This window comes from Meles meles, chromosome 20, assembly GCF_922984935.1.
Source record: "Meles meles chromosome 20, mMelMel3.1 paternal haplotype, whole genome shotgun sequence".
Classification (NCBI taxonomy): domain Eukaryota; kingdom Metazoa; phylum Chordata; class Mammalia; order Carnivora; family Mustelidae; genus Meles; species Meles meles.
The window spans coordinates 6,154,493-6,166,904 of record NC_060085.1 but is presented as its reverse complement, the minus strand read 5'-3'; the positions used below and the strand labels follow the sequence as shown (position 1 = coordinate 6,166,904).

Here is a 12,412-nt window from a genome sequence, read left to right as displayed (position 1 = left end):
CAATGACTGGAGACATTTTGGTTGCCACAACTGGGGAAGAGTGCTACCGGCATCTAGTGGCTAGAGACCAAGGGTGTTGCTAATGTCCTCCAACGAACAGGAGATCCTCGCCACCAAGACTTACATAGCCCCAAATATCAGTAGTTCTGAGGATGAGAAACCCTGCTCTCCATGGTCCCATGGTTCCTAGATGGGCACCAGACCAACTAATCATACTTCACCACAATTGTTTAATTATCCAACTCTATGAAATTAAGGTCTTGTAATGTGCCACTACAGCCTCAGTTCTTTAGTTAGTATTTCCTCATACCCAGTGAATGAGTAAATGAGTGAACCATTGGGAGAAGAGTATCTCAGCCCCATATTTGAGGATCCACTGAAGTTTACGTTCACCCCTTCAACAAACACATTAACATTACCATTCTGTCCCAAGCCATGTGCTGGGTAGGATAGAACACACAAGTTCTCTCCCTGAAAAATCTCATAACCAAGAGGACTGAATATTACTTAAGGACACACCAAAAAGGCAGAGACACTGTTATTAACAGGGTGCCATGGAAACACAGAGGGGGGACAATTCAGAGAAGGCTTCCTAGAAGAAGATATTATGTACCCAGTACTGTACTAGGCCCTGGAAGATGGCAAGAACAAGACAGAGGGATCCCTGCTCTCCTGGAGTTCCATCTCATTGGGGTTCTGAAACATGAGTAGGAGTTTTCCAGGAAAAGCAGAGGATTGAAGAAATTCCAGGAAGTGGGAATTGCAGAAGTACAATAGAAAAACTCACCGTGGGAGAATCCCTGTAAAATTTCAGTTTTCCCCATTGTGGGGTGACTTTCCATTTGGAAGTCCCCAGCATGTGGGCCTAAGTTTGGCTGATTCTGACAGTAGGCACTATGCCTCCCTCTGTGCTAATGGCTAAGAGTCTCCAATGGTCTTTTCCTCCTCTCATTGGCTCCAGGCTATGCACCCCAGAGTTTATCTACCCAGTGGGAGTATCAGCTAAATTTCCGCATCATCAACTGGAACCTCAGCAACCCAGACCCCACATCCTTGGAGTATACAGCCCTGTGGAGGGACATCCAGGATAAGGTAGTGTCTCTCTCATCCGTCCTGTCTCTCCTTGCCCTGGGTGTCCCCCTCATTCCTCTGATTCACATATATTAAGTGATTATTTCAACTTTGCACTTTGCCTATGTGTTTTGAGTTCTCTCAGTTTTCAAAGGTGGTGCCCTGGCTGCCTTCCCTGTTTTTTAGATGGGCAAACTGAGGCTCAGAACAGGGAGTGGTGTGCCTAACGTCACACAGAAAGGATACAAACTCAGAGCTCCTTTGCTCCAAGGCCTGTGTTCTTTCACTGGCTCCAATAGCCCCTCCAGCCCCAGGAGGCCTCCATCTCACCCACTGTCCCCACCTTTTATTCTAGGTTACCAAACTCTACAGTGATAGCCAGCTACAAGACATATTCCGCTCCTGCCTGGTCACCAATTTGACGTAAGTTGAGGAGGTTGGAAGCACTGGATGAGCTGGCAGCTTGCGGCTCTGAGCTTCCATCCTGGCACAGTCTTTGAGGTGAAAGTCACTGACAAGCTATCCATACTCCCCCACGTCCCTGTCAGCCATTCCTACCATCTCCTTCCATAGGACTTTGGGGAGGGGGGGTAAGGGAAGGACTAACCTCATGGGACCACCAACACTAGCATCCACCACCTTCTCCTCTTTGAGATACTTTCAACAAAGATCAGCCCAATAATAACATTTCCCGTGGCCCTACCCCTGCTGAGCACTTTCATGCATGGTCATCTCATGGGATTCTCATGCAGCCCCCGTGAGATGGATACTATTGTGATCATCCCCATTGTTCAGATGGGGAAGCTGAGGCTCAGAGAAGTAAAGTGAACAGCTCAAGAATTGCCCAAATTTGGTTGGAACCCAGGTCTGTGAAGAATGGGTGGAAGAACTGAGACACTGGAGAACAGGAGGATCATGGGACACAGTGCCAACTTTGAGTGTTTCCAGACTTCAGTTCCTTTGTCTTTAAGATGGGGATAATTATAATGACACCTTCCACCAGAGTGATAATGAGGGAATGTGTAAGTCACTTCATAGAGGTGATCCATAGATGTTCATTATTTTTATAGTTATTATTCTGTTCCCAACCCCTGGAAACCTTGTGTTTTGGGCCAAGGTGTCTTCTCTAGCCTGAGAGATAATCTGTCACTTCTTGCCTCTAGGTCTTTGGGCCTATAAAATAGGAACTCGGGAGACACTGCTGGTATTGAGTGATGGCTGAGTTCCATGGTCTCTGTCTCTAGGTTGAGCTCCATGTTGGTCACCATCCAGGTACTGTTCTCTTCCAATGTGGACCCCAGCGTGGTGAAGAAAGTCTTTCTGGACAAGACCCTGAATGTCTCATCCCACTGGCTAGGGGCCACCTATCAGCTGACAGACCTGCATGTGACAGGTGCAAGATTGGGGGTTGATTTCATGGCTTGAACAGATGGGGTTATGAGGAAGGAAGGATGGAGCTTCTCAGGAGCAGTAGAATAGATGGAGGCTCTGGATGGGAAAGGGGGACTTTCTGGAGGCCCATGTTGATGACCCATGACATTGGATCATCCAACAGGAAGTAGGAAGAAAACATACAGCAATTGCACCCAAGGAAATTATTATTTTTACTCATAAATCTTTCCAACCCAAAATGTGGAGTATCCTGAGTTGCTTTCTTAGGCCCTCTGGCTATGACTCATACATTGGTTGATTGAAGGACACATTCATTCATTCAACAAGTATGTCATGATAGTAAATAAGTACTGATGATGCACTGTGGAAACTGCGACAATCAGAGAATTTCAAGAACCTGAGGGAACCCCGAGGACAGACACACAGCCCATCTTGGAAAGTTTTCTGGAGGACGTAATGAACAAACTGAGATGTGATGGTGAACATGACCTAGCCAATGGGAAGAGTTAGGGAGTCAAGTTACATGTGTTTATAACCTATAAGACAGAATATTTGGGGAGGCTCTAAGGAGTTTGGTGTGGCTGGAGCAAACACTTTGACATGGGAGAAGGGGCAGGTAAAGATATAGAAGCAGGCAGGGACCTTCTTGGGCACTGGAATGGTTTGCAGAGGAACGTAACAGAATTCTGCTTTAGAAAGCTCATCCTCTGGGTGTTGTATAGAGAGTGGATTGGGAAGGGGAGAAGACCAGAGGCAGCGAGACACATTAGGAACTTAGGTCAACAAAAGTGTATGACAGATGTCCCCTAGGGTGATTAGCACCTGCACTTGCTTTCTGTGCCCCAGAAGGGCCCAATCTCCTCGTCCCCACATACTAGTAAACTCTCATAATGCTTGGGGGAGAGTTGGTGGATAGAGAGATCAATGGATACAAAGTGACTGGGTGGATAGAGGGCCTTATGTAACATATCTTTAAAAATCCAGCTCAGGTCACATTGCCAGGAATAAGTAGACTAGCTGGAATGACTTTTTTTGCTAAAATCTTCACCTGATTGGGACTTTTATACCTTCTTTTTATTATAGAAGTGGAGCCATCAGCTTATCTACCAACAGACATACCAACAAGCAGTCCCAGCCCTGAGCACTTCCAGCTGAATTTCACTGTCACCAACCTACTCTATTCCCCGGACCTAGCCCAGCCAGACACCACCAAACACCGGCAGAACAAAAGAAGTATTGAGAATGCGGTGAGAATCCACTCCATTCCCATGTAGAGACAGACCTATGGACACTGGGTAGTCAGAGGGTGATTTTTCATAACAATTTCATAACAATTCATGAAGATAGGTTCTTATGCCCATTTACAAATTAAGAAACAGGCCCAGAGAGTTTCAGTAGCTAGTCCAGGGTCCTGTAGCTAAGTCATACTATGGAATGGGATGTCCTTTGGTACACTTATCTGGGCTAGTGTTTGTTGAGATAAGAAAAAATAGATGGGAAAAAATAGAAGGGAAGTAGGCTCAGTGGCTAAAAATTCTGCTGCCACTTGGCCTGGGATGGTGATCAAGGGAACATTGCCCTATCTTTCAGCTCAACCAGGTCTTCCAAAACAGCAACATCAAGAGTTTTTTCTCTGGCTGTCAAGTTTTAGCATTCAGGTGAGTTCCAGCTCAGGATCTAATCACTCTGGAGACTCCTGATGCCCTTTAAGTAATTTGATTTATTTTGCTAATTTTTGTCCGTGTTGTGAGGTGCGAGACCAACTTCATTCTTTAGTTTGTGGATATCTCATTGTTTCAGTACCGATTTGTTAACTAGACTATTCTTTCCCTGATATCTCAGCACCCTTGTTGAAAATCAGTTGTCCATGATTGCATGGGTTTGTTTAATTTTCAAGGGTAGTATTTAATGATTCATCAGTTGCTTATAAAACCCAGTGCTCATTACTTCAAGTGTCCTCCTTAATGCCCATCATCCATTTACCCGATACCCCCCACCAACTTCCCCTTATTTTTTATTTTTTTGGAAGGACACACTTTCAGAGTTCTTGGCCATTTTTTCTGACATCCTATTTTTTTCTTAACTAACCAATCCTCAGATTGTTACAAGCCTTTGGTTAATTTCTGAAAAAGTTGATTTTGACCATTCTTGTCAGTGTTCTCAATGATTTTATGGATTTTTGGAAGTCCTTACGGCAAACATTTCAAAAATGTTCTCCCCATGGCTTTTTATTTATAAACTAATTAAATTAAATAAAATGAGACATTCATTTCCTCACCCACACTAGCATATTTTAAGTGCTCAACAACAAAATGGGGCTATTAATGACTGTATTTCGACATTGGAGACATCAATGTTTGTATCATTCCAGAAAGTTCTTTGGACAGGACCTAGAAGCAGGGAACCAAAGCAAGGTAGAATTCAAGGTAGTCTTGTTCATCCCTTTTGCCCTTCCAGGTCTGTCCCCGACAGCAACCACACTGGGGTGGATTCCCTGTGTAACTTTTCACCATTGGCTCGGAAACTGGACAGAGTTGCCATTTATTTGGAGTTCCTGAGGTTGACCAAAAATGGCACCCAGCTGCAGAACTTTACCCTGGACAGAAACAGTGTCCTTGTGGATGGTAAGGCTTCTTGGCCATTGGGGCAGGAGTTTAGGGGTCCAACCTCCACATGTGGGGTCTTTCCTTGGAATCTAGAGACCTGGGGTTGAGTCAGCATTTAAACTTTTTTAGGCTTATGGGAGGTAGCATATTCTGCCCAGGCTTTATCCACCATTGAGGGAGAGGAAGGGATACCCAGTAGGATATTGGAGACACTTGCCTTCTCAGAGATAGCTTTGTGACCTCAGGCGGGCCACTTCCACTCTATGGAATTCTTTTTCTCATCCTTGTACTAAAAGTCACTTGGCCAGTGGTCAGTGGCAGATTCTAGCTCTGAGCTGTGTATGAACCAGCCTTGACAGGCATTGGAAATGGATCTCTTTCTCCAAGACAGGCTGTATAAAAAGAGGACCTGTGTACAAATGGACCTGACTTGGCCCATAGGCTATAGTTTGCCAAGTTCTGCTCTGGATCGGCACCAGATGGATATTCTGTTTTTCTGTGTATTTGAAAAGTTTTATTTAAAAAGCATAAAAACAAAATTTAAAAAGCACAAAACACGCTCACATGCATTCTCCATTTCATTCATTTCCAGGGTATTCTCCCAACAGAAATGATGTCTTGACTGAGAATTCTGGTAAGTCTCAAAGAAGTCCCAGCCCAGGATGGGGAAGGAATGTCTTGATGCAGTACTTAACGAAAACCATGTGTCCAGAGTCTTGATAATGGTGAAAGCTGGACAACCCATGTCAGGGACTGTTAGGCACAGTGCAGGGAAAGCAGGAGCTTCTAAGGTAATGACAGGAGGTGATTCACACCAGCACTTGTCTCCCCAGACCTCCCCTACTGGGCCATCATCCTTATCTGCTTGGCAGGACTCCTGGTACTCATCACATGCCTGATCTGCTGTTTCCTGGTAAGTAAGAGGGATGCTTGTCTTTTTGCTATTAGGTTGTAAGAGCTCTTACAAGTTCTCACTCATTTATAGAACTTTATAGAACTTCTTTATGCTTTATAAATCTATGTCCTTTGCTGGGAATGTTTTGTGAATTTCTCTCATAGTTTGTGAGTCTTGCTTTTTCCTTTTTTTCAGAATTTTTAAAAGATTTATTTATTTGGGAGAGAGGGAGTGAGTAGGCAGAGGGGCAGAGGGAGACGGAGAGAGAGAATCCTCAAGCAGACTCCCCACAGAGCACGGAGCCTGACATTGGGGCTTCATCCCAGGATGCTGAGATCATGACCTGAGTGGAATCAAAAGTCGGCCTCTTAACTGACTGAGTCACCCAGTGCCCCTTGGTTCTTCCTTCTTTTAAACAACATTAGTCTTAGGGAAACGTAAGTGAAAGTCATAAAGAGATTCTATGACACATGAGGATGGCTAAAATTGAAAAGATTGACAAGTGGTGGTGAAGATGAGGAACTACTGGAACTGTCAGAGAATGCTGGTGAGAAATAGCTTGGATGCATCTTTAAAGGTTTCACATACCTACGCAGCCATTCCACTCCTAGGAATTCATGCAAGAAAAATAACATAAAATTAAATTAAATTGAACAGTTAAATTAAATTAAAATTAGAATAGACTAGAATCTATACAAAGACTTGTACACAAATGTTCATAATAACTTTATTTTACCAGCCAAAAACTGAAAACAACCCAGAGGTCCATCAACAGATGAATGGATTGACAAACCCTGGTCTAGCCCCACAACGGAATATTAATTCTGGAATAAAAAGGAATGAATGGCAAATACATGCACTGACATGCATAAATCTCAAAATAATAATGTGGAGTGAAAGAAGCTAGATACCAATGAGTACATAGTGTATGATCCTGTTTATAAATAAATTACAGAAGGCGGGCTAGTCTACAGGGATACCAATCAGATCAGTGGCTCCCTGGGAACGAGAATGTTTTTGCAAATGGCAGGGAAGGAGGAATTACAAAGCAGCAAGAGGACACTTTGGGGGATGATGAGCTTTCCTTGTCTTGATTGTGATGATGGTTCACGACGTTATAATCAAAACTTATTAAATCATTTGCTTTATATGCATACAGCTCATTGAACACCAGTTAAACCTCAATTAAGTAGAGGTGCCTGTGTGGAGGGAGGGAAGAACAGGATATGAATGGGATATCAGAGAAAAGGGTAGAAAAACAGAGTTAAAGGGAAGAGAGAAGAGAAAGAGATAAAAGGACAGGGCATGCATGAGAGAAAATGAAGTAGAAAAAGGTTGAGACACACACAGAAGGCACCAGGCATCGTGGCTTTAGCCACCCTCATCCCTGAGGTCCCAGGCCATTTTTACACCCTCTTCTTGCGCTCACAGGTCACTGTCTGCCGGCGGAAGAAGGAGGGAGGCTACGAGGTTCAGCAGCGCAGCCTGGGCTATTACCTGCCACACCTGGACCTGAGGAAGCTGCAGTGAGAGCTCTGCCTGGGGCTCCAACAGGAATAACCACATTGGAATAGGAATAAACCACATTGGTCGGACACGATCTCTGGGCCCTTCTTGATTTGGCCCCTGACTGGTTCACAGGGGACCGAGATGAAAGGTTTTCCCTTTCACTGAGCCCTGAAGGGCAGCTCAGTTCTGTCTTTTGGCTTCACACCATTTCCTCCACCAGAAGCATCAGAACTGGCAAGAGACCCAGACATTGTCATCATGTAAAATCAACATCCCACCTCAATGCAAGGTTTCTCTTTCTAGAAACCTTGGAGCACGCTTCCCCTTGGCTCTGTGCCAACCACCACACCCATCTCCGTTCCTCCATATTTCCCCACCCACAATGTTCTCCTGACAGTGTCTCATTCTCGGAAGCTCGGGTTCACCAGGACTTCCAGACCAGTCTGCTTCAGGGGCTCCTCTCCCTTCATGAGTCCTCCAAGATGGGAAATGGTCCAAGAAGGAATGAGTGAGTCAGGAATGACTGTGCAATCAACTTTGGGACTTGGAGCCAAAATGACCAGGTATCTGGGAAGCCTCAGTCCCAGAGAAATCTCAAGGCTTGAGAGACATGGTTTCTGCTTTGGAGCCTGGGTGGCTCAGTGCGTTGGGCCACTGCCTTCGCTCGGGTCATGGTCTCGGGGTCCTGGGATCGAGTCCCGCATCGGGCTCTCTGCTGAGCGGGGAGCCTGCTTCTCTCTCTCTCTCTCTCTGCCTGATTGTGATCTCTCTCTGTTGCATAATTAAATAAAAAAAAAAAAAAAAAAAAAAAAAAAAAAAAGTTAAGTAACACTCAGTGGGAAAGAAAAAAATCTGAGGAAAAAGCTAGACAGTCTTTCTTCATCTTTCTCTGTGCTGACTCCAACTAGATAGAGCAGGGTTGCCCCAGCAAGCAGCCCCAGATGAGCAAAGCATGAGGCAAGCTGTGCTGTACTGCTTTGGATTTGCGGGACTAGTTGGCATGATCTCTACACCTTTTGCAGACAACCACAGCTGAAGACACCCAAGGGCAGAGAAGTCGCGGCAATGCCACCCGTTCAAACTTACTTGGTGTGAGAGTCATATCCTCAGTCTTAAACGGTCATTCTCTGAGAATGCCTTCTCTGGAAATTATAATAATGATAACAAGAGCTAGATCATTACTGATGCCTTAATATCTCCTAAGCAACATGAGTGGCAAACTTTCCCAGCCACCCTCTCAGTCTCTAGCCTCTGCATGCATTGTCTCAGCTAACACTCACCATCCTTGAGAGCTGCATTCCCATTTTGTAGCTAATGATACAGAGGCTCAGAGATACTAAATAACCAGGAAGGAAAAAATTTGCTAAGAACCTAAATTAAACACCTCACCACACTATCTGTTGAAGAAAAAGATAAAAAACACTTTCTGAAATACGGACAGACTCAACATCGCCCTGCCAGAGGCCTTCAGTGAAAGAACCAGTCAAGGATGTATATCAGGAAGCAGAAATGTGAACCCAGAAAAATGTAACAGGAGTCATGAGGGGAAGAAAAAATTCAGTGTATCTAAATCAGAATCAGTCTTCAAACAAGGTGTTAAAGCACATTCTAAAATTCCAGATGAGTGCCTCATGGAAGAAAAGAGGATGGAATATTACTCAGCCATCAGAAAGAATGAATAACCAACTTTTGCATCAACATGGACGGGACTGGAGGAGATTATGCTGAGTGAAATAAGTCAAGCAGAGGAAATCAATTATCATATGGTTTCACTTACTTTTGGAAGATAAGGAATAGCGTGGAGAACAATAGGAGAAGGAAGGGGAAAATGAAGGGGGGTAAATCAGAGGGGGAAATGAATCATGAGAGACTGTGGACTCTGAGAAACAAGCTGAGGGTTTTAGAGAGTAGGGGGGTGGGGGGATGGGTTGCCCGGTGATGGGTGTTAAGGAGAGCATGTATTCCATGGAGCACTGGGTGTTATACGTAAACAATGAATATTGGAATAATACATCAAAAACTAATGACATACTGTATGGTGACTAACATAACATAGTAAAAAACAATAAAATAGCTCATTTTTAGGTAAGATAGAAATACTACAAATATTATTTTTTAATAACTCATTCTCAGAAACTGATGAACCCATGAGACAAAAGTTAAGTAATGATGAAAAGGCTTTAAATATTACCAGAGTTTGCTCAAGCAAATTGACAATTAAATCCCAATGAGCAGTGTGGTTCAGTGATAGATTAATGATGCTGAAAACAGCCTCTTTTGACATCAGGATCCCCAAAATGGCACATCCATTTTCGGGAATCAGAATTCCAATGCATAGAGATATTTTAAAAAGTGAGAAGTCTGGTATTTCCTTGTACTGAATTCTGAATTAACACGCAACAAAGAACAGAAAAATAGAGACCTACAAACGTACATCTTCTTTGAGAACATAAAAAAAAAAATTATGTTGGAATCTGTTGAAATATTAACACAAAAAGAATAGTCCATTTCAACTAGGCATGTTTTACCCTGACTGTGAAGGCAGAACACTAAGTAATGCCATGACTTTGATCACTCTCTGTTGACTTTAAAATGCAAATAACACACAGAGTAAGAGAAGATAACAGTACCTCGTGGAAAGGAAAGACCTCCTTTCTCTCCTCACCTGAAACCCAATCTCGCAGCTCAAAAAGATCACTGTGTCTATTGTCTCTGTCACACAAAATAATTTAATATGAGAAAAGTACCAGTACATATTAAAGTTTCAGGCTCGGGAGCATGAAGGCACAATGGACATTGCAGAGAAACCTTAATAAAGTCCCACGCTCCATTTCACCTGCACTAGCTTCTCTTTTTTCTCGTGGTGTTTTTCGGGATGTGCTTCTTGGCCCCTCATTTTCTCTGCCTCTCTAGCAACTCTGTCTACAGCCAATGCCATGGCCAACCTTTCTCTTGCTGTCTTCACTTTCCTTTCCTGTTTCCTGATATCTTCCTCGGTCACCAGAAATTGTTTGCACAGGAGCTGTGGGATACCCAGACCAGCTCCTGGAATCACCTTTACCAAATCTGAAGACCCAGCAGGGGTGGGCATGGGGCTGGGGTTCAGACCACCTACAAGAACACCTGGCAGATATTCACCTGAGCACCTAGGTGCAAGCTTTTGCAAGGCTTTGGCAAGATCCAAAGTGCTTAAGAGTTCCCCTGCACTGCTACAGGCCTGGAGACCTTGCAGCCTCTTCTGCCAGCGCATCTGCTGGGGCTTGTCCAGGGTTTCCTCCCAGTGATGGCATCGGACCTCATTGCCAGGATAGGATGTGATTCTGGTTACTGGCCTCTTGAATATGTAACTGGACATCCTCAAAGGGATTGAGACACTTAAGCAAGACTTTGGTTTGGATTGGTTTCCGCAATCCTGCTGCTTCCTCTGTTGAGTCTTGACCATCATACTTCTTTTCCTTTTACCCTATAAAAATAAATCACGAGATTGGTTTAAAATCATGAGATTGGCCTGAGATTGGTTTAAAATGTTTTAAAAGGCTGCCTTCTTAGGAACACTGTATTGGTTATCTCATACCTCTACCTTCCTTCTCTACTTCTGAGGATAGATCTGACCTGGGTCCTGGGAATGTCATCAAATAGATTTGGGTGAAAACCAGAAAGTTCAAGGTCAAAATTCAGGACCTACCCCAGATCATTTCCCCTTCACCATCTTTTTGTTGTTTTGGTGTTGTTGTTAAAGATTTTATTTATTTATTTGACAGATAGAGATCATAAGTAGACAGAGAGGCAAGCAGAGAGAGAGGGAGGAAGCGGGCTCCCTGCTGAGCAGAGAGCCTAATGCGGGGCTCGATCCCAGGACCCTGAGATCATGACCTGAGCTGAAGGCAGAGGCTTTAACCCACTAAGCCACAAGATCCTCTCTTTTATGATTCATTCTCACTTGTCCTTGTCACTCTTAACCATACAATTCCTGTTCTTTCCCCCCACCCCTAGATCCACGGTGCCCAGTCTTTTTCTAAATGTCCAGCCCCACCACCCTTCTGTGTTAGGTGACTATTCATTTGGTTGACCTGTTGGCCACTTGGTGCTCAGAGCTTAAACCAATAGTGTAATTATCATCTGCCCCACTCTTAGCAACTCACCCCCATATCCCAGATGTTCATGTCAACCAACAATGTCTCAGTGGGTTAAAGCCTCTGCCTTCAGCTCAGGTCATGATCTCAGGGTCCTGGGATCGAGCCCCGCATAGGGCTCTCTGCTCAGCAGGGAGCCTGCTTTCTCCTCTCTCTCTCTCTGCCTGCTTCTCTGCCTGCTTGTGATCTCTGTCTGTCAAATAAATAAATAAAAATCTTTAAAAAAAAATAAATAAAATAAACAATTCAGAAAACATATTCACCTACTACAAATTCCTGATTTTCAGTTTTCACTCAAAAATACAATATACAATATTGTATACTTCTACAATAATTACCTTATACAATGTTCCCTGTCCCTCAAGATTGGAAGTGATGCCAGATCACCATATTCTCACCTTACTTTCTCTCCTACTCCTTTCAATCCTGGATTCCATGGTCTATGATCTCAATAATTCCCTTGGAATAATCCAGAATTCCTTAACACGTAACGTATCTGCTTTGTAAAATTTCAAATTTGGAAGACCCTGGCTATCTGCCATGCCATACCTATTGCTAGTCTTAGGATAACTGCTGAGGTGAGCACACATACTTTGATAATCACTATAAATCCAGAATCATCTGCTTCCACTACAAAGCATCCATAATGCCTGGAAATTTTACTCCATTTTTATGTGTTGGCATATTTATTCCTTGACTTTTCACAAAACTCGTTTCAAACATTCCCTACTTTTCTTTTTACCTCATACCTATCCAAGTTCCTTTAACTTGCCTGATACTTCACAGAGAAATGGCTCTTTCTACTC

The 12,412-nt window shown here is 43.7% G+C and overlaps 2 protein-coding genes across 2 annotated transcripts in view; one reads left to right on the top strand and one right to left on the bottom strand.

Moving 5' to 3' along the window:
- MUC16 (mucin 16, cell surface associated) overlaps positions 1–7,494 on the top strand; it is a 112,945-nt gene extending 105,451 nt beyond the window's left edge. The window contains exons 77-85 of the mRNA XM_045991473.1: positions 962–1,092; positions 1,427–1,494; positions 2,316–2,464; positions 3,547–3,710; positions 4,054–4,121; positions 4,921–5,087; positions 5,662–5,703; positions 5,903–5,982; positions 7,396–7,494. Of these exons, the coding sequence (XP_045847429.1) occupies positions 962–1,092; positions 1,427–1,494; positions 2,316–2,464; positions 3,547–3,710; positions 4,054–4,121; positions 4,921–5,087; positions 5,662–5,703; positions 5,903–5,982; positions 7,396–7,494 (968 nt within the window). The remainder of the gene's footprint in view (positions 1–961; positions 1,093–1,426; positions 1,495–2,315; positions 2,465–3,546; positions 3,711–4,053; positions 4,122–4,920; positions 5,088–5,661; positions 5,704–5,902; positions 5,983–7,395) is intronic.
- Positions 7,495–10,282: 2,788 nt separating this feature from the next.
- On the bottom strand, positions 10,283–10,918 carry MBD3L1 (methyl-CpG binding domain protein 3 like 1). Its single transcript, XM_045990057.1, has one exon. It carries the CDS (start codon positions 10,916–10,918, stop codon positions 10,283–10,285), a length of 636 nt encoding a protein of 211 aa, XP_045846013.1.
- Between the last annotated feature and the right edge of the window lie 1,494 nt (positions 10,919–12,412).